Raw genomic sequence first — 22,605 nt, 5'->3', positions numbered from 1 at the left:
ATATTTATTGCCATAACTATATACTTAATGCAGAGTGAAACGTGAAATAAAATATGCAGTTGTAAAAAAGAGTGTTTTGCATCTTGTATAATCATTTGGTCCTTCTTAGGTCTTAAAATGAGATAAATACAAGTCCATTGCAATCTGTCATTATTTATTTAACAAAAAAATTACCCAAGCTAAGAAGCAATGTGTAAAAAAAACTAAGTTCTAACAACCACAGAGGAACAAAGTGCTGCACACAAGCAAAATTAAGATACAAATAAAAGAAAAATATAAAAATATAAACAAATAAAACCATCAGACATTAAAACAATACGTAATTCAAAGTTTTATTTGAATTGAGAGTGTTAGTAGCCGCCAGGTGCTTCTTATCAAATGCACTAAATTAATTGGCCATCAATATGCTTGACCACTCCTTTCCACTCCACTCAGTACATAAGACAGTTGCTGATCTTCTCAAGAGTGTCCCAGGAAGTTCATCCCAAGGTCAAACTGTGCAATTCTCAAAAAAAAAAAAAAAAACAGTCCAGACTCTACAAGACTCAGTTAGCATGTTTAACATTAAAGTTTATGATGGTATAATTAAACAAAGACTAAAGACGTATGGCTTGTTTGGAAGGTTTACTCTTCTCTGTAAAACATGGCAGTACAAATTAGGTACGCAAAGCTGCAACTGAATGCAACACTTCTGGAACAAATTTAATTTGGACCAATGAGACTAAAGTGGAAATGTTTGACTATAATACACAGCACCATGTTTATAGGAAAACCTCATCAACAGAGAAAATCAGCAAAAATCAGGACCAGCACCTCATACCAACTGTCCATCACGGTGGTGGAGGGCTGGTCATATGTGCTTGTTCTGCAGCTAAAGGACCTGAACACCTTTTAATGATTCAGTCAACCGTAACGCCTCCGTTTATTAATGTATTCTGTTGTCAAATATGAAGTTATCTTGCTGTCAGTGAAATGCAGGCTGAAACTGACTGATACAACAGGACAATGATCCAAAGCAAAGTAAAGAATCAAGGTGTCGTAATGACCAATCAAAGTGCTGCAGTGGGACATTAAAGACAGCATCATAAACTTGATCGACCGAAGCAACGTTGTTTTGCAGAGTGGGATAAAATTCCTCCAAAATGTTGAGCGACTGATAATGTATGCAATGTTAAATATGTTGAACAGTGAACTTCTCTTTGTAGAGAGCATATTGAACACCACTCTATGCTGCACATTTGTTATTAAATTATAGAAAAGCAAGCCCACAGAGACCTTAAGGAGCTTATAATGACGATGAAAGAGTATTATTGAAGACAGACAATAGTGCAAGTCAAATGTTTATTGCTGTTGGAGTCAGCACTTTTCAGACTGTTTTAAGAAACATGATGCATAAATTTATTTGCTGTGTCAGTGTCTTCAGAAAAATCAGGTCATAGAGACATATTTGTTTCTTTGTGGGAGGCTAATTTTTAGTACCAGTCAAGAGTTTGGAAACACTTGCCCATTAAATCTAAAAGAAAAATGTGTCCAAACTTTGGGTGATACTGTATTTAGTCTTTGTGTGTCATATATTTTATGTAATCCCTTGTTTTTATGTAAGACCTTGAACATATACTACAGTTAGAAATGATAACTAGAATGCGGATCTCTCTGCTTACCCTCTGCCATTGTCCAGATGGATGATGAAGGTCTCATTTCCAAACTTTTCAAAAGTCTCATAATGGTGGCGATCCATGTTTCCTGTGAGGAAACGTGAGGCAGCCGATAAGTCAGTGTGTGATAATATGTATGCACTACTGTACATGTCATCCAGTAATCAAAATTAATAAGAAATCCTTTGAGTCAGCTTTAGGAGGCATCAAACAATCCACCTCTTCACAGGTGCTTAACCTACCCATGAGGAAGTCAAAGATGGTCATGTCCATGATATCCAGCAGTCGTGTGCCGCTGTCATATGGTGGGGTCTGCTTAACCTCCTCACAGTAGTCAGGGTCCACCTCCCATCTGCAGAGTTTATGAGAATATATGCATCCAATTCAGAATATTATAATAGTAATATACTATGTTTCTAGTGAGCTGCAGTGAATGCAGATCTTTCTCTTACTCTGCCTTTTTGCGTTTGTGGTAGGAGCGTCTCCAAGGGTTCCTCCAGGTCTTGCGTTTGGCAAGTGCCAGATCTGGGAGGAAGGCAGCCAGGGATCCCTCTATCTGGTCCGGTTTGCCACACAGAGCGTGCTCGGTGGAACAGTAGTATGAACACTCTCCGTAGAAACACACGTTGTTGGCTGCGAATCAGAAAAACACTGTTTTGTTACACATTTGTTGATAACAGAGTAATATTTCCTTTAGTTACAATGCCACCTTGTGTTTGTACTTTTTTTTTTTTTTTTACCCTTTTGTCATTCACACAACATAAAAGTCAAAGCTCACATTGCACATGATTCAAATTACCTGGAGACATTCACTGACCTGTATTAATTGCTGAGATTGCTAGTGATTTTAATCCTGGGAGAATTTCCTATAATATGTAAAGTCGCTTTGCAAATTAATTGTCGCGCTTTGGCACAAGGTAAAGTCCCCTGATAGTACTAATCTCATGCAAATGAATACCCAAGTAATTCAGGCCACAAGCTCAGTCATACACCATGAGAACGGAAACTGTCATTTTTTGCTGGGCTTTCACTTTTGTTGAGTGTAGAGAGTTTTTTTTCTTAAAGATCAGCATAAAAATCCAGCTTTCCTGATTGTGATTTTGGGCTAGAAATGACAAAAACAAAAGACCTGATCTAGTTTTGTGAAGCAAATCTCTTTCCTTGTGTCTCATCTTGTTGGCCCTATACAGTAACTCAGTCTGATTTCAGCATGTACCTGGTGAAATGAAGAACGTCCTCCAGAGCTTTTTGTCCCGCGTGACATCTCGGATCTCCTTAGTCATGTTGACCAGCCTGCCGGCGACTGGAGGGACACGGCGGAAGTCCAGGATCCTGTTGAATAAAGACAAATACTGAAGTGTAAGGTTCAGAATTCATGATACAGAAGAGATATTCACATTTTGATGCACAGACTCTCAAACTGTATGAGCTGAATGTGCTCTGAGAACAATGGGAATTAGTTATTGTAGCTCAACCTGCCGAATGGTGATAAGATCCACTTACTGTAGCTTGTGTCAGCAAAAGCTTCATTCAGTAGAATTTGTTTCAAAATTACACATTTGTATATCTACTGTTTGCTAAATCTTGCTGCTATAAAAAGTCCACCTAAAATGCTGAACAAGTGATGAAAAACTGCTGTTTAAAATGTGGGGAAAAAACTCTTTAACATGAGATTGGAGAACCCTCAAACCCAAAGAAGACAGCTGCAGTCACTGTGAAGCAACATGTAATTTAACATTACAACCAAAAGGGGGCACTGTGGCATCAGTAAGGACCCAGCAGCTCCCACTCATGGTGGTAAACCTCCCTGTGGTTTTGATGTGCCTGTGATTCTACATCAAACACATTTTTTTATACTTCTGTGCTGCTTTTTGCTTCTTTTTTTATTCACTATATTTAGAGATAAGGCTTCTGGTACATTGTAAAAACTTGCATCTAATAGATTCAGTTCTGTGAGGCTGGTATAGTGTTGTTTTTTGCACCATTTGCCTGGAAACTAGCACCAGTGTTGATATGTAGGCATGAAAGGAGGAGAGAAAGATTAAATATAGCTGTCTCTCTGTGAGAGATAGCTGTGGTCCCTTGCCTGTTTTATTCATGTGCAGCCTCTGCCCCCAATACCACCCAACTACAACATCAGCACGGCTCTTTAAAAATTGATACTCCTGACAACACCTAATGGCCAAGTCCTGCAGGCAGAGAAAGACTCAGGAAGACAGACTGTGATTTTGTTGGCAGGCGGACTGAAGAAGGTAAGTTCCTCTTTACTGTCAAACACAGAGATGGATGGAGGATGGAGCAGCGTTCAGCACCGTCTGGCCTGCTGGACTTGCTACTGTGCTAAAGAGAACAGCTTGGGGGTGGGTTTAGTTTTCTTTATCACTGAGGCTTTTTGTTCATCTTTGCCCCTTTTGTCCCACAGAGAATGGGATTCAGAGCTGTGTATTGACCAATAGAGAATATTTTACACATTGTAATTTAAAAATTTACAAGAGAAATATGGTTTAATATTCTGAGGTCATATCAACCCCTGTGTGTTATATTATGTGCTGACTGCATAATGCAGCAAATGCACCTCCTATTTAAATCTGATCATATAATTAATGATGCTTAAAGCATTGTAGCCTATATAGGAGGAGACAGTGCCTGTGTGTGTCTGTGTGCACATTTAGAGGAGGCTGTGTGTGTCTGTGGGCCCCCTGGGAGGCAGTGCAGCCTCAGCCTCTGCACCAGCAGCAGCAGCAGCGGCGGCGGCAGCAGCAGTTCTCTGGACAGGCTCTAATTTAGAACAGCCAAAATAAGAAAAAAAAAAAAAAAGGGAGAAATAAAGCACTGCTTTTGGCAAACCATGCCTGGCTTATATTTAGTATGGGCACAGGGCCGTTCATGCCTTTGGTTTCCTCCTCTTCCTCTTAACCCACACACATGCTGAAGTATATGTGCATGTGTACAGCGGAGGACCAGATGTGTAGCAGACTGGTGAAGAACGCCACTGCAAATGCAACTGCTGATGAAGTGTGTCATTGTGCCTGAAGGAAAAAGGGAATTCAACAGCATCACAAGCCTCCATTGTATGTGTGTGTGTATGTGTGTGTGTGACCTCTCGTATCATCTTGTGTCAGTACAGAGAAACACCCGCATCCACAATACAACCCCTCTGCTCATAATAACACACAGCCACAGTGACATCAGCTTGACTTTAATAGCAACACTGACTCCAAAACTCCTTGCCCGCTCTTGTCGATCAGAGAGCCTTCTGAGGGTTTCTCTTTTCATTAAGGTCTCTCCAGCGGGCTGGCAGGCAGGCGGGCCATAAAGTGTTAGCCTTGTAAAGGCAGCAAAGCCAGAGAGCGTGGTGGTTAGTTAAGCAAGGGGGGGACTGCAATCATTGCTCAGTCAGATGCTAGCTGCAGGAGGGCAGCATTCATTCTCTGTGACTCATGGCCTCATGGAGCTTGCAGCCTTTACTACACAGGCCGCGCTAACACCCCTCACACCCCTCAATGAAAAAAAGATGAGTTCTTGTGGTTGAGGAATGGCAAAAAGGGGAGGCACATCTATAAATAGGAACAGAACACATAGAAGGAAAACAGGTATGGCAGACACAGCTGCTCTGGAGGGACTGTGACTAGTCTGAAACTGTGATCCTAAACTCTGGGATACGTTTTACTAATTTTAACCTTAAAAAAAACAACAACAACAACAATAGTGAACAGCTACATGTTTTCTTTTTATTGTTTTGTTTTTCCTCTACTTTTTTACTGTCAGTCATCTAAAAGTATTCATGCATGAATCAACAATACTTCACTTTCAGGACAAACACATTATAAAGCATTCCAGCAAGACAGTAGTAACCTGCTTTGATGTTCTCTTTACAATCTGTGCTCCTCCTAGGTGGTTAATGAGCCAACACAGGGACAGGCAAATTAGCAATCAGGGAGGAACAAAAGCCTGCAGGACGTTGGCCCTGAAGGAGGCAGGAAAAGCATTTGGGTCTTCAGAGTAGAATCAAGAACACCAGCTTTTTATCTACAGTGACATATGAATGTTTTGACCCCCTAGAGCAAAAAGCCATGTTTCTGCTTAAATGACTGATTTTTTAGCAACATTTTTGCTTTTACTTAATTTAAATTCAATATCTTCAATACCTCCTGATTTTAAAGAGGTCATTTTTGCATGTGAGCATGTGTGCATGTTGGTGAAAGTTTGTCCTTTCTGTGGAGCTGTACGCTGCTTTCCACTTGCTTTCTGCTATTTAGAATACAAAAATATGCAGTAATCAAAACATAATAAAGGAGAATCTGCTTTTCTGAATGTGTCGTGAGTAAAAGTGACAATTTCCACAGTGTAAGTTCTGCATCACGTGCAACCTCCTGTGTGCTCTGGACAGCCTTTCCTTCAGAACTCTTCCCTCACATTTTCACCCAAGAGAGCACATTTTCAGCAGAAAGCCAGAAAATGCAACTAAACCAAACTGGCTGCAATTCCTCTTTAAAATGTCCAGTATTTATGTGTTTAAATGGCTAAAAGGGAAAAGGTATCTTCCAAAAAATACTGCTCTTGAACAGCCTGAAATACCTTCCTGTTTGTCCTGACTTTTCTTCTGTTACCATCTTTGTGATGCTGAGTTGCCAAATTACAAGAATCACAAACTCATTATATCTTGAAAATGCAAACAACAAAATTCCTGATATTTTTCTGCTTTTTTTTTAAAACAATCTGAACTAGCAAATGGAAAACCTGTTTTCCATTTATGTGTCCAGGGGACACATAAACATTAAAGTTACAATCTGTTAAAATCTTCACCCTGGAAGCTGCTTTCTTAAGAGTGTAGCATCAGTGCACAAAACTGTGTTTGTGCACTGATGCCGAAAAAGGCAAATGCATAGACAGGTCAACGGCTATTTAATTTCTTGTGTTCATTTGTGCTGAGCCTAAACCTGTGCTTCCCACAGAATATCAGAAATCACATCAATACAATAGGTCTTATACAGGCCAGAAATATATTCATCATGTAAAATCTGGATTTTAAGTCAAACAAACAGGAAAAGATGACAGAATCTTATGCTTCAAATACACAAAAGCCTATTAAAATTGGGAAACAGGGGGTTTCACCTACTTGTCCAGATGAAAGGCTGCAATCTCAGCATTGTGTCTTTCAAAGTCCGAGAAATAGAAGAAGTCTGGTGGGGTTTCCTGTTCCCGGGTTTGCCTGCAGAGGCACAGAGAAGGTGTTTGGTTAGCTGACATGTAAAATGTGCCAATCATACACAGCCCCTCAGCAACCTGCAAGGTTTAGGCACTTAGCAATTAACATTAGGCATCAAAATATAGATTTTATCAAACATCACAAAAAGTGAGAATTCACAAAACGATAGACAGAGCAGGTCTGCAAAATGGTTCAACATAATTAAGATGTTCAGATAAGCCCAGCCACTGGTAAAACTATCAGACTTTACACCCGTGTACATAATACTACAAACAAAATTTGTTAGCTATAACCAAGACACAAAAAGCTAATGCCCTTGTGACATATAAGGGCCTGTATCAGAGTTACTGTGGATGTTTTGTTGGGCTACAAAAAAAAAAGTGGACAATCCAAGGTCAAAACCTTTTTCCTAGAGTATCTGCTCCTTTTCTCAGCCTGTACCTATTTCTGTCCATCTTTGATCCTTCCCCAAAAAACTGCTTTCCACACACTTTCTCTCCTAAAGCTCTTATTGGAGGGGAAAGAGGCTCTTAAAGGCTTAAATCCCCTGAGCTGATGGAACGCAAGCCAGGATGGACAGGATGGCCAAGGAATGTCAAAGGAAATAGAGGTGGAAAAAACCCCAGAGACGGAATAGAAATATGCTAATATCTAATATCCATCATCTACTGGCAGCCTTCTAACAGAGGAGCCACCTATCTCAGCTATTTGTCCTCTTCTACACACTGCCGTCTCCATGCTCTTTTATTGACAACAGTAAATACTTTCCAGGAAGGCAGCCGAGTGTAATGATTTGGACTGCAGTCTCTACCATTTCTACTTCAGCTAGCTGAGGGAGGATGAGAAGAATGGAAACTATCTTGGCAAATTCTTTTTCTTTTTTGTTCCCTCTGGATTCTTCTCTCTCTCCGTTTATTTCACTCAAAATCCTCTTTCTCACCTCCTCTGCTTCGCCGCTCTCCCTCACTAAGAACTAGTTTCCCACTTTTTTGTGTGTATGTGTGTGCATCCAAGGCTTAATTCTCTATATCTGTCTGCATCTCCCTCTTTTTCTCTCTCTTCCTCTTCCATCCGTCGCTCCCCCTCCTCAGCTGCCTGACTGATTGTGCGTCCACAGCTGCATTGCTGACATATGCACCAGTCATTAACAGAGCCAACATACAGCTCTGAAACTCACTCATCTGCTAAAAATTCCTCAGTATTCTTCCAATGTCTTTTTCTAATTTCCCCCATCCTCACTCTCTCTACAAACATTTGACAGATAGCCAGATGCTGATGGGTGGCCATGTTTGGGCAAAGCAAGCAGAAAAGTTTGATTGTAAATTTAGGATTTAAATAGCTTGGTGTATGCTCTTTGTTTAGCTCTGGCTTTTACCACTGACTTCTATGACAAGCATCAAAATTCAGCGGTATGTCACAGCAATCTATTCTTTCTTTTTCCATTTCTCACTCAGTTTCTTCACTGAGGCTCAGCCATTAAAGGCTAAACGCTGTCTGCTGATTGTATCACTCTCTTCCTCTGGATAACTTTGCTTCAGGGACACAGTTTGCACTCTACAAGAGAATAGAAATGTTACACTTTGAAAGAGTAGAATAAGTGTCTATTTACAGCAATGCTGCAAAGCCTGGTAACAGAATATAATTGATATAAACACGTGAATCAACTGCAACTGTTTTATTAGAACTTTTAATGTAATGGCAGTTAATAAGAGATGGAAGAAACAAAGATTATTAAAAGTAATAAACAGTAAAAAGAAGAAGAAAAAACAAAACAGTGAGATACAGCAGCCTGGTTGTCCAAACTTTCAGCACTAAAACTAAAAGTTTCTATTCTATGTCCTCTGCAGTGCCTCTCTCCTGTGGGGTTCCACAAAGTTTGATTCTTGGACCACTTCTTTTTTCTCTTTATCTGCTTCCTTTGGGATCTGAACCTTTTTGATTGATTTGATGATTGTCAGACTAATGTACCACTACAGCAAAATAATACTAACTCCATTGAATCCTAATTAGAATGTCTTCTGATATTAAACTGGATTTCACTAAGTTACTTAAAGGTTAATGAATTTTGTTTGGTTCTAGTAGCACTAAAGTTGCCTCCTGTTCTGACATTTGTTCCCCAGAGACATCAAAAGCACCGTTACTGACTTCAGGGTTCAAATGGACTGTGATTTTAAACTTGACATTCACATCACTGCTGTCGTACAAAAAAGTTTCTTTCAGTTAAGATAGATAGCTAAGTAGAAGCCTGTACTGGCAAGGAAGGACTTTTAAAGAATAGTTCATGCTTTTATCACAATCCACCTGGACTACTACAATGCTCTTCATGTTGGGGTTAGTCAGGCTTCAACTTTCTGCCTACAGCTTGTCCAAAGTGCCATTTCAGTGTGAGCACATTTCTCAGATTCTGTCCTCCTTTCACTGCCTACCTGTGATGCAGAATTGATTTCAAAATTCTGCTTTTAGCTTATGAATGTCTAATTGGCCTGGCTTCACCTTACGCTCCTTCTTGGTCCTTGTAGGTCTGCTGATCAGTTGGTTTTGGTTGTCAGGGTTATAAGGCTTAAGGTGAGAGGGGATCGGGCGTTTGCAGCGGTTGCTCCTAAACTTTGGAATAAATTTATTTTAAACATCAGACAGTCTTTTCCTCCTGTTGTTAAATCTCATTTAAAAGCATGCTTGCTTGCACTGGCTTTTTTCTACTATATATAGCTATTTAAATTTTTCTTTCATTTTTTATTTTTTATAATTTTCAAAATTTGTGATTTCCTCTAAAATTATGTTAAAATGTGGATGCAAAAAAAAAAAAAAAAAAAAAAAAAATCCTTCACTATATAAGCACATACACATTTTTCAGTCTAATAGTTGTCCCTGATGAAAACCATTTGCTCAATGGAAACAGACAGATGTGTTGTCCTACTATAAGCTAACACTGCACAGGGTCTTGAGATGACACTACATATCAGTCGAATCCCCACTGTTGGAGGTCAAGGCGTCAAAAACCATAAATAGAGAAGACGCACAGGTGAAAAGCACAAACTGCACAGCTGCACTAGACAATCCTCATTATTTATCACTTAGTTTCACTTCACCACAAAGTATATTTTAGTCCATTTTAACAAATAGTTCTTAATAACACAGTCTATTTTAACATCTGTGTTTTCAACATCTAACAAAGTTAAACGACTGAAATTTCAATTGGCAGCAAAATACAGTAACGTGTAGATGTGCATCTGTGAAGTGAGAAAACTTCAGGTTCTACTCTTGTTAGTTTCAAAAAGCTAGCTCACTTTATAATGGGATGATCACCATGGTAACACAACGCTTTCAAAAGTTAATGTTGACCCATCCAGAGTAATAAGGAATGGGTGGATTTACCAAGTTGTTGACATGAAGTTGACGAAATTTGTGGCACTCACCCAGGTATGTGTGCTTGTTGGATAACTTACATACAATGTCTGGTACTGTCTTATTTACCATGTTAACAACCTGTTCAGAAAGTATCACAACACAAATGTGCAGATTGTGATTAAAAAATGGCTTTATAATGACCTTTTTCACATTAAAATGCACATTTAAAGAACATATAGAATAGTTTATATTTACTATACAGACTTTTGAACATATTTTATAGTATAAAGAGAATATGTCATGACATTTGCAAAAATGCCTGGTATTAAATGAAAGTAAGCTAATACCCTGCATAGTCTGCTATGACCTTTTACAGTAAGAGAAAGGTAATCTGTAAGAGAAAAAAGTCGCACAGGCTAAATAAATGATAGTGGATTTCTAACTTGTAGGTATTTCATGACCTTTCTGACCATACAGGAACGTAGTCATCGTGATTTTCTTGGAGGATAAGAGTAAGCAAACATTGCAGTGCAATGATTCACGGTCATTCAGCCTTAAAGAAGCCCTCAAGAATACTTCACACAGTCCTACTACCTAGCTATCTTTCTGTATAGGGAGAATGCACCACAGTAAGCTGCTCTTTGTGCTAGATGCACAATGCTTTTCTATCTTAATGTGAGTGATAATATGAGTAGCCATCTTCAGAAAGGAAGCATGTGGTTACATTTGACAGAAATTTCCCTGCTTTTGGACCGATTTGACCTGCTCCTGCACCGGAGCTTCCCTTTCAGTGAGTGCCAGCCAAAAAGCAGGAAGACTAGGTAATTACCACCATTCATAGCTAATTCAAATGTCACTAAAGTTATTAAAAGCATGGCAGTATGCCCCCACTAACTACGAGGGGACAGGAAATAACAGTGAAGAGAAGGAGAAGCATATAAAGGAACACCGAATACACTGACAAACAATTTTGTGAGGTTAAATGGCTGGATTAACCGAGCCAGTGTAGAGGACAAACTACAATACTAAAGAATCAGTGTTCTTTGATCTAAGAAATATTCCGCTGTGATGAATTTTAAAACATTATGTTTAAATCTTCAAACAGAAGCACCTGTGTTCTGGAAAATCTGAGTATGTTTTAATCAAGCAAATCATTTGGGTTGTGCTGTTACAAGGGCAGAAAGAACATACATAAATGCATGGCCACCTAATAAAGTCTATAAATGTTTGAATACACAGAATGTACTGCGCTAAGAGAAACCTCAGAGGAGGGCAGAGGGAGCTACTCGTCCCTCTCGCTTTGGGCTGCCAGGTTGAGCTTTACCTTTCAAATATTTACAAATCCACAGCGGATTTATGCTGAATGAAAAGTAGATATCTCACACAATGCTGCCAGAGTTTTATCTCCTCCTCCACCTCCTCAACAGGGAAAGAAGTGGGATATGGTAGCGGTCTCTATAGCTGCCTGTCTACACCGACATCAGCTCATTCATCTGAGGCAGGTGGGCCGAGCATGCCCAGTGTGACCCTGGCCCTGCTGTAAACACATGGTTTACACTGGGTGGCCAGACAGTTTCTTGGCTTAGCTCTCCACTCTAAGGGGCCCCCGGCAGCCACTGGGGCGGCAAGGGTCTATCAGTAAACACACAGTAGTGGGAAAAACAGAGGTGAATGGGAGAGCGGCATTTAGAAAATCTACCTGTGCACACAGTAGCCAAATGACCTCTGCAATACCAGCTCAAATAAAGAAGAGACTATTTAAGGAAGAGTCATTTCCTTCTTTCCTGTGATTGATAGCAAGTTGGAAAAAGGTGTATGGTTCACTTTACTGCTTACAAAGATCAGCTGAGGCTGAAATATGCACAGGGACACAAAGGACGAGTTCAGCACTGACAGCAAATATTAGTGAGCCCCTCCTGTGTAAAAAGAAAATAAAGTCTGAGTGGTCACAGAAGAACTTAACCTACATTTCCCAGAATTTAATAGCATGTTTTCCCTGATGTCCTCAGCCTTGTAAACACCCATGGCTTTCAAACTCTATGACCCAGTTTGTGATACAGGCTTAGAGACACAGAGCGAACTGAACTGTTTCAGCAGGCCTCTTGTAGTACTCGACAGAAATGGAAAACTGGGGGTTTTAACATTTATTGAAAATTGTCTGCCTCTTGCTGCTTATAAAAATATAAAATACCACCACTAATAACTAATAACATTGGGCATCGGTCGTTTCTGGTTTCTGGTTTTAAAGTATACCTTTATACTTTAAATGGAAAGATTTTCCTTCTTTTATCATTTTTTTTATTTATTTATTTTTTTTAATCAATTGAATGTTTTTTTTTTATTTTATTTTATTTTATTTTATTTTATTTCATTTTATGTGCAGTGTAGTTTTAATAGACTTCAATGGGCAGTTGGTGTGAGCAATAACCAAAGCCAAAACCAAAAGAAAGTTAAATAAACTTTTCTCCTCACTGGAATTAATTAAAAATTTAAAAGAAAATTAAAATAAAAACAAAGATGTGTATTTGGGAATTTTATAGCTACTAATAAATGCCTGTAGATTGATAGAGAAAACAGAGGATTTTCAAGACATAATGAGCAGCTGCCAAAGGATGATATGCAGTGCTTAAACTATGGTTTCTCTTTTATATGAGTATATCCCATTACTCTTCGAGATGACGCTGTACCAAAGTGAACATCTGCAACCAGCAATGAAAATTAACGCGTTTAGCATTGGTGAAATAGTCTATTACATTCTTGCTACTGAGGCTGACATTATGACTTGTTAGCTAGCTAAACTGTTACTTAGCTGAACTAGTTAGCTAAACTGCCTGCTGAGTTTCTGATGTTTTTTTAAACTGCTTGTGTTTAATGAAAACATATGTATGTCATCTGTGAAGCGAACACACTTGCATGTCTTTTCTCCTTATGAAGATAAGAATATCAAAACTGACCAAGCCAAATCATTATGACAGCATTTTTGGATTATTACCTATATTAGTAACATTAATAGTGGTATGTCATTTTTAAGTAAAATCAATAAAATCATGTTACAGATTTATGCTTAATCTGGTAGTATTGACACACATTTACAAATGTGCCAAATATAAATTGGTTGTTAAAAAATAAAATTGAGTTAAATGAAAGAAAGCAGTCAATTTTCACCTTAACATTTTGAAATAACATGTTTTAAAGATGTAATTGTAATATTGCAATTCCAAGAAACTGAGATTTTGTTGTTTTTTTTTTTTTTTTTTGCTTAAGTCTATCATACCCTCTGAAACTCATACCAGCCCATATCTCAGTAATGTATGAAAGTCAAACATTTTGCCATTTCATCTTAATGGACAGGTCACCAAACCATCGCAGGGCCAACACAGAGAGAGACAAACGAACATTCACACACACACACTCACTCCTAGAGAATTTAGAGTGACCAAGTAACCTAACGTACATGTTTTTGGACAATCGGAGGAAACTGGAGTACCCGGAGAGAACCCACGCATACACAGGGAGAACATGGAAACTCCACTCCACCGCTCCCCAGGTTAAAATCTCCCCCCGGCCGAGACTCAAACCAGCAACCTTCTTGCTGTGAGGCTGTGGTGCTAACCATCAAACCACTGTGCAAGTTAGATTTTCAAAATTTATTCACAATTCAAATATACAACCCCAAATTCAAAAACTCTTGGGATGCCATGTGAAATGTAAACAAAACAAAATGCAATGATTTGCAATCCCTTAAAACCATATAATATTCTCAACAGAACAGAAAAAGCATATTATCTGGTGAAGTGAGACCTTTTTTTATTATTTTAGGGAAAATAAATATTTCAGCTGATTTTGAATATGATGGAGTTGGCACAAATAAATAAATTACCAGAGGAGCCTTTAACAAACAGTTAGGTTAATTAGCAATAGGTAAGTAACATCACTGGGTATAAAAGGAGCATTTGAGAGAGGGGGGACCTCTCAGATGGAAAGATGTGCAGGGTTTCATCAATTTGTGACAAACTGCATAAAAAAATTGTGGAACAGTTTCAGGAAAATGTTCCTCAATGTAAAATTGTACATCAACTTGAAGATCGCACCATCTGCAGTGTATGATATAAAAGGATTCAGAGAATCAGATGGAATCTCAGTTTGCACAAGGACAAGGTCAAAAAGTCAAAACTGGACGTTGGTGATCTTAGGACCCTCAGGTAGCACTCCATTAAAAACAGGTATGATTCTCTACTTAAATAATAACAGCATGGGAAATTCTTCTCTGGGCCAAGGTGAAATTATAGTGTTCTGAGGCAAAGTGGAAAACTGTTCTGTGGTTGAGTGAATCAAAATGTAAAATTCATTTTGAAACCATGACGCCATGTCCTGCATACTAAAGAGGAGAGGGGCCATCCAGCTTGTTTTCAGTGGACAGTTCAAAAGTCTTTATCTCTAATGGTATGGGGTTGCATTATTGCCTGTGGCAGGGATCTGCATCTCCGGTCCTCGAGGACCAACTGCATTCTTGCAGGTATAGGATGTGTCCCTCCAATAACACACCTGATTTAAATGAGTGGGTCAGAACTTGAGCAGAACGTCACAAAAAGCTGTTGGACATCCCTTTTTATTTTAATCGGATGTGTTGAAGTAGGGAAGCATCCAATAACTAAGATTGGAGCTGATGATCCCTGGCCTATAGCATGGACAGCTTCCACGTCTGTGAAAGCCCCATCAGTGTTAAAAAGCACATAGATATGTTAGAGCAACATCTGCTCCCAAGACAATGCTAAATCACATACTGCATTAATCACAACCACATAGCTTTGGAGCAGCATGAAAAAAAAAAGAAAAAGAAAAAAACACAAAACCAGAATGACAGCAACTGGTTTCCTCACTTCCCAGACATGTAGAGAGAGTTGTTACAAGAAGAGGGGATGCTACAGATTGATTAGCATCATCTTGTTCCCACTTTTTAAAGATGTGTTGCTGCCATCATATTCCAAATAAAATTAAATTTTCAACACCTGACGGTGTGAATAAAACTGGGCTTTATGAGATTTGCTAATCATTACATTCTGTTTTCATATAAATTTTAAATAGCATAACTAGTTTTTTTGATAATGGGGTTGTAGACAAAACGTGTCCTCTCTTAAAATGTTTGTTTATTCAGATGAGCTGGGGGTGCACAGCTCAAATCCACATTTACTGTGTCAGCATAACACCACAGAGGTGTAAAATCTTTTATTATGGAGAAGCATTCAAAAGTTGTGACAGTCAAAATTATGCATGAAGCCTTTCACAGTGAATTCCATCCACACATCTCATTATCCACGCTCTATTTTTCTCTTTTCATTTTTTTCATGGTCCAACTGCTTACTTTTGAACAACCTCTGCTCACGCTCTGTAATTCTGTTTCATCTGGAGCTGAACTGAATTATGGAAACAAAACATAATCAAAATATTGTTTTATATCGCTTCACAATAAAAGAGAATATCTCATTCAAGTGTCACAGTGCATTTGGATACAGCATATAAGGGATGTTTTATGTTGTTTCAAAGTCAAACGGCCAATCAATCACCATGAGCCTTTAGCTATGATCCTAGGCCAAAACACAGCCGATCCGCAGAGCGGAGGAAGAAAAAGATATGCTGTAAAATCTAAAAGGACAAGGGCATCCTCCAGCCCCAGTGGGTTCCCACCAAAGGGCTGACTCCACACACTTGTCACACATCATCCATCAAACCCACGGGCATGGCAAAGTGAGTGTGTGGTTGTGCATGCGCCAAACCTACACACTACACACTCAGAGACATACTGTATTGTATACGCCTGCACCCGCTCATACAAAAAAGAGCTAACGGTGTAAAAGAGTTTTATAAACCTCAAGAGGGAGGTGTAGAGCTACAGTGTTACAGGTAAGCTTCAAATGCATTTGAGGGTATGACAGCAAAACCCATTTATGGGTCAATAAAAAAACAAAAAAAAAAACAATCAGCGACACTGGAGATGAGAGGAGGTGGTGCTGTGTTTTATCTCAAGCACAGCGCATGCAAACACTGACCTTTCAAGCCATGACATTTGATTAATTGAAAAAAAAAGCCTTTCACCAGCACATGAGACAGACGCACCTTAATGTTGCATTTGGCAATATGTGTTTCTGTTTACTGGTCTCTGCTGCCATAACCCTGTGCTGTAATCTCATGTCTACAATGAGGATTTGGAGCCCAAATGGGAGGCAGTGACAGGTTATTTTGTATGAGTGAGTACTGTGTAGTCACTACAGGTGATAATTTATGTATGTGATGAGAGCATATACAAACAAAGACACAAAATATATACATTTAGCATTGTGTGTGCAGCATTTCAGGGACCTGCTGTTACTGCATAACCTTATGCAAATATATTCTCATTAGTTTATGGTTTTTGTCATTATGACCTCAGGGGATCCACACACCAACGTTAGCTGACCATTCTGTACTTGCTGAGTAAGAGCCGTTAATACAGATTGTTTTCACCACACTGACAAAGACAAAACTTGAGGAAAGTCAAATACAAACAAACATACTTATTTCAGATTGAAAACATCAACATCTGCCTTCAAAACCCCATTAAGTCAAAGCGTAGTGTCAGCAAGCATAACAAGCTCAAGTAGTAAAAATTTCACCCAAGGATTTTAACTAGCACACCACAAACACCCAAAGGCTCTCTAAATAACCCTCACAGTGTGATCCAGGTGTGTGTGTGCCTTTGGTTATGTGTATTGCAGTTTCTAAATGCGATGGCTGTGAAAGCTCTTTGTGCTTTGCAGTGCTCCTCATCATCCTCATGCTGTCAGACCCTAGGCTTGACATCCAGAAACAGCTGTTTTCTTCTAGCAAAATTCGCACACACACACAAATATAGGTAAAGGCGTACATACATTTTCTCAGAAGCAAATTGAGATAGACATGCAAAACAAGCAAGAAATACAAAAAGGCCTATACAGACTGACAAGGAGGAGTCACACACCCACACACAAACTGGTGAGAGAAAATGTAAAGATAGCACACTGACAATTATGGCTTCGCACACAAAAACAATAATAGCCATTTACTCTGGTCTAGAAATGAGCTATTCTCCATGAAAAACACCTACAGTGTGTATTCAAGTAAATGAGCCTTCCTTTTGAGACCAATTCTTAACTGTAACCATGACTTGCACACATCACAGCGTGTATGAATAAAGATGTCACTATGTTTTTGCTTTCACAAAAAATAGTCCTAAATGAAAATCACTGAGGAAAACAAAGCTATTAGAGGTCTGGCATGTGGTAAGACACCATGAAGAGTGGTAGCTGTAAGAGGTGGAAAAGGAGGAGGGAAATGTAGGAGGAAGGATGTTCAACTAGACTGACTTTGAGATGCTTTTTAGGTGATGGTAATAGACAAGGGACAACATTTGTGCATCATTAGTTTAAAGATTTGTATTCTCATTATCTTGGCATCAATCCTTAACTCAGAGGCTTGCGTGTCACCAAGCATGTAGACACAAAGAGGAAGAGCCCAAAGCGATATCCCCTCAGCTACCATGCCTCCTCTTCCTCTCCTGCTCCGTGAGCTGCTGTTATGTCAACCTGTAAATTTCCTGGACAGATAAACCAACCATAAAGATTAAGCCATCATCTTGACATAATCTGAGACAGATATACCTCTGCTTCCAACAGCACGCTGCATGTCCTTATCTGTGCAGGATGCCTCCTTCCAGCAGCACATATCCTCATACAGAACTTCCTCTTATCTTGGCACCTCTATCTTCCTTTCTTTCTGTCTCTGTAAGTCTGTCTTTGTTGGGAAAAAAAGGGGGGGAAAGAGCCTCAACCTTACTGCTACACCTCTGCCTGTCACCTACTTCCTGGAAAAGATAGTTACTGTTTAAAGTACAACTGATCACAGAGTCCTGAAGCTTTTGAGAGAAAACAAGCAGGGACACTCTACAGGAGTTTTCCCTCTGGCAATGGAATATTTCTGGGAAATGTAAAGTAATTTCATATTTCGTTTCAAATGCATCAAAGTCGACAGAAATTCAGGAAGTGCTCAAAGTTTAATTAAATTCCCTTTGATTAAAAAATGGAGCTTGAAAATGCAATTACAGATTGCAAAATGCTTAATGGCATAGATAGATAGATAGATAGATAGATAGATAGATAGATAGATAGATAGATAGATAGATAGATAGATAGATAGATAGATAGATAGATAGATAGATAGATAGATAGATAGAAAGACAGACAGATAGACAGATAGATAGATAGATAGATAGATAGATAGATAGATAGATAGATAGATAGATAGATAGATAGATAGATAGATAGATAGATAGATAGATAGACAGACAGACAGACAGATAGACAGATAGATAGATAGATAGATAGATAGATAGATAGATAGATAGATAGATAGATAGATAGATAGATAGATAGATGTAACCTAATTTTCCATGCATCAAAGCAAGACAAAAAAACAAGAATTCATTGTGCAGAAGATTTAAATTGATTCTCTTCACAGAAATGCGAACATGCATCAGTGAATTCTGAGAGAAGCTGCAAAAGAGGACAACTGAACTGTTTTCTAATCTCCCTTTTTGAAGCAGTGTTGGATTACACGCGTGTCTCTGTTAGTGGGAAGGAGAGATGATGAATTTCCCTTTACGGCATAAAAGATGATCCTTAATCTGTGCCATTCATTCAGCTTTCAGACAACATCATAGAAGCGCTGCCACCATCAGTCGGCTCACTCAGAGCTGCACATCACGCTGCTCAATCACAAGCACGATAAATGTATCCCCAGTTAATTTTTTTTTACCCTTTAAAGGTAATACTGTTATACAACAGGGCTGCAACTTTAATAGCTTTTAGAGATTTTTACGTGTATTTAAATCTAAGTCATTGAACAAAAGAGTTGTGAGTCCTTCTATCTATCTCACCTAGATTCAAACAAGTCTGCAGGGAGCGGTTTTATTTCATTCCCAGGGTTCTTGATTATGATCACATAACAGGCTGTTATGATGCTGAAACTGGCATCTTTGTGACTGTTGTAGGGTCTACGCTCCTGGGACTCCTTTCAAGGTCATTTCCAGGAGAAAACAATTTAAAATAACAATACTAATCATAATAATAAAAGACCAACCAAAGGTTCCTGTAAGTGGCAGTTTGACAAATGGTTTGGCTATTTGCTGATTGGTTAAACTCCAAACAAGAACCACTTTTGAAATACTACCCCACTGAAAAGACAGGACAGCAGGCAGGTTAGAATTCACCTAAACACATACAACAAAGACTTCATACATGTGGACAAAGTATTGAACTGGGACATATGAGAATGGAAACATGGGAACAGTTGGGCTGACAGTCCATCATGATGGTCATAGCAATCATAATGATGACTTTTGGCAAACAGAACATGTATAGTAGGTAAAATATAACAAGCTTAAGCTAATTAGCTATGTATACATATTTGCTTTTTGTTTTGTTTTTTTCACAATTGGTACTGGCTAGCAGATTATCATTAGCTAGACATTAGCTGGTTCAGCTAAAGTGGTGACTAACTGATCAACACATTCCACAGACTGTTTGACATTGATATCCACACAGTTCTTCAGCAAGCTACACTAAAAACCAGCAAAATGGCAAAAGTTGAAATAAAACAAAATCATGTTTACTTAATGTACAACCAACAATCCATGTCTCTTAAGTACTTTGAAATGAAAGCATACAGCAGCTACAGCTTCAATAAGAACAATTAGTTTTTTTTTTTTCTAGCTGAAATTGAACTGCATAAAGACAGTTCTGTAATGCAAATCTTTAGTTAAAAACAGCCTTTTATCAGAGGCAGAAACTATTTGATTAAATGAGTTAAACGTCAATGGTAGTGATGAAGTACAAGTTGTTCCATTTAAAGTGGTGAAATTACATTTGCTGCTCTCCACCAGTGAGTATTGATAGATCATCTGAAAGTGTTACCAGCTGCTCTAACATTCATACATTTAATATTTTAAGTGGTAAATATCAAGTGGCTTCAAAACACAATACACAATAACAGTTTAAAACTGTAAATCAATTCCAATTATCCATATCTGTAATGGCTGCATATTTAATTTCCATGGAAGTGCCAGTTTGAAAAAAAAATCACCTCTATTCACAATAAAAATCTCTTCTGGATGATTAGGGGACAAGCTTGGCTGAGACTGATTACCGTGGCCTTTCAAGAGCTATTCTGACTCTGCTGAGTGTGTGCCTTCCACTCAGCATTGATCTATCGACCTCCAGTCCAGTAAAACCTCGCTTGGACCAAAAGGTGAATCACACACACACAAAGACACGCAGCAATAGCCACGCACGCACACACAGGCACACACAAGCATATGCATGCACACACAAACACACAGACATAGACTAACAAGCATGTTGATTCTTGATGACAAGATTGATGCAACCTCTCTAAATTCTCCTTGCGTCAACAATAGCCAGCCAGTCTTGCTCTCCAGTGGGTGTGAGTGTGCCATTGAGCAGCATTTGTAGGCATTTGTGACAACGATGCAATCACCACAGTGTAATTGGAATTGAGCAGCTCATCCATGTAACTGTGCAGCTCAGTAGGTAGGGGCAGGAAAACCACTGCTCTTGTCTGCAGTAATGAGATGCAGCTTGATGCCTTGGGGATAAAGGATAGTTATAGAATAATATTCACAAAGAGGAGAGCTGCTGCTTACATCTGGCAAAAGCTGTTATGAATAACTAAGGAAGGACTGAAGAGAGTATAATCCCAAAAGGAGGGGAATCATTTTCTTAAGTTTCAAGTGTGTCTGTAAGCCTCTCGGACTCTTTGTAAGTGATCTTCTCTGCTCAACACTCAACTGCAATTTTTTCCATCGTCTATGAGCTCGCTTACCTACGCTGAGTTTTCCTCTTCACTGTGCAGTTCTGTGTAACTACACACAGAGCTGCTACTTCACAGCTCTGCTGCGAGTACTTTTTCTATCGTTTTATGTCTGCATTTCACCCTCATCCAAGCCGGTCAAGTGTGCTGGGTAAAACCTGCATTTGTAGCTGTGTTTACTGTGCAAATGTGTCAGAGCTACAGCTCTGTGCACTGTACACTTGTTTGCTCAGGCTGCATTATTTCCTTGCGGGTTGTTTATTTTCCACAGCTGCTTTGGTAATTTCCATCTAACCTGACATGCAAATGCAAATTCAAATCTTTAGTAGATAACACATTTAGGTGAGCTTTGTATCGGACAAAAATATAAGTTGACTGCGTGATATTTGTGTATCAACTTTGTACTTTCTAACCAGATCATCTAAGTGCACCTTGCTGTTCGACAAATATTTAGATATGTACACACAAGTACTGGTTTCTTTATGATGAATTTAACCCGTTGAGGCCCAACCCATGAAAAATGGTAAGAAAAGTCAAATTTTTTAAATATGAAGTCTTTATTTGGGCCTTAAACAAAATGTAACAAAAAAATTAACATTTTTTGGGGGGGATATCTACCATTTAGTACCATGTGATGTATTAAAAATATTATAAAATGGTTTTTCTGCTTCTGGGTATCTATTAGGGGACAGAAGACGAGTATCAGATTGTGTTCAACATGATTTTGAGCAAACTTTATACCAAAAATTGAAGCAAAATGTCTCAGAAAATGTATGTGACGTCGAGCTCTTATGAGTTAAAGGACTTCCTCAAACAAAATCAGACAAAAAGGACTTACTCATGCTTAATTTTCAATGTTCACATTACCGGAATCCACCTATAAATATATGTTTTGCTGTATAAAACAGAGCATAGGTGTTTCTATTAAATTCTTTTTCACAGTATAAAGTGGGATATCTGGAAGCATTGTAATACTATCACAAAACATAAATATTTCAAAAGCTGCAAGGCAGTTTCTTACATCTTTGACTTCCACAAGCAAGGTGGAAGCAAAAAATTCGATAAGAGAGCTCTGTGTGAGTTGATGTGGATTGTGAATTATGACTGCAAGATAGGTCGTGGAGACAAGGCTTAACCTGTAACATACGCTGCTCATCGAACCATGTAGATCTACAGAAAAAAAACCATTTTGGACACAAACAAGATTGACCACTGTTTAAAAAAATCTTCACAGCTAACTGTATTTAAAGTCACTTGTACATAAGAAACCAAAGCAGAGCTCTTTGGGGATGCGCTGCATGAGTTTGTTCATGGGTGAAGAATTATTGAGGAGGATAACTGGTAAGAGGTTTTATCATGTTAAGAGGCTGCTTTGTTGTTTATAAAGTCTCATTTATCCTCATCCAGTACACATACAAACAGAAAATTCTTTCTGTCTTCTGCATTTATTATGTCCCTATTTCAGTCTGTTATCGGAGAACTTGCAAATGTAGT

General features: G+C 38.7%; 1 protein-coding gene across 1 annotated transcript in view; it reads right to left on the bottom strand.

Annotated features, from left to right (window-relative positions):
- fam20cb (FAM20C golgi associated secretory pathway kinase b) overlaps positions 1-22,605 on the bottom strand; it is a 53,562-nt gene that overhangs the window by 3,137 nt on the left and 27,820 nt on the right. The window contains exons 4-8 of the mRNA XM_041973663.1: positions 6,775-6,867; positions 2,872-2,987; positions 2,108-2,288; positions 1,898-2,007; positions 1,662-1,743 (exon numbers count right to left, since the gene is read on the bottom strand). Coding sequence (XP_041829597.1) covers positions 1,662-1,743; positions 1,898-2,007; positions 2,108-2,288; positions 2,872-2,987; positions 6,775-6,867 — 582 coding nt within the window. The remainder of the gene's footprint in view (positions 1-1,661; positions 1,744-1,897; positions 2,008-2,107; positions 2,289-2,871; positions 2,988-6,774; positions 6,868-22,605) is intronic.

The sequence above is a fragment of the Melanotaenia boesemani genome, chromosome 21 (assembly GCF_017639745.1).
Source record: "Melanotaenia boesemani isolate fMelBoe1 chromosome 21, fMelBoe1.pri, whole genome shotgun sequence".
NCBI classification, from domain to species: domain Eukaryota; kingdom Metazoa; phylum Chordata; class Actinopteri; order Atheriniformes; family Melanotaeniidae; genus Melanotaenia; species Melanotaenia boesemani.
This window is presented reverse-complemented; position numbering and strand designations above follow the sequence as displayed.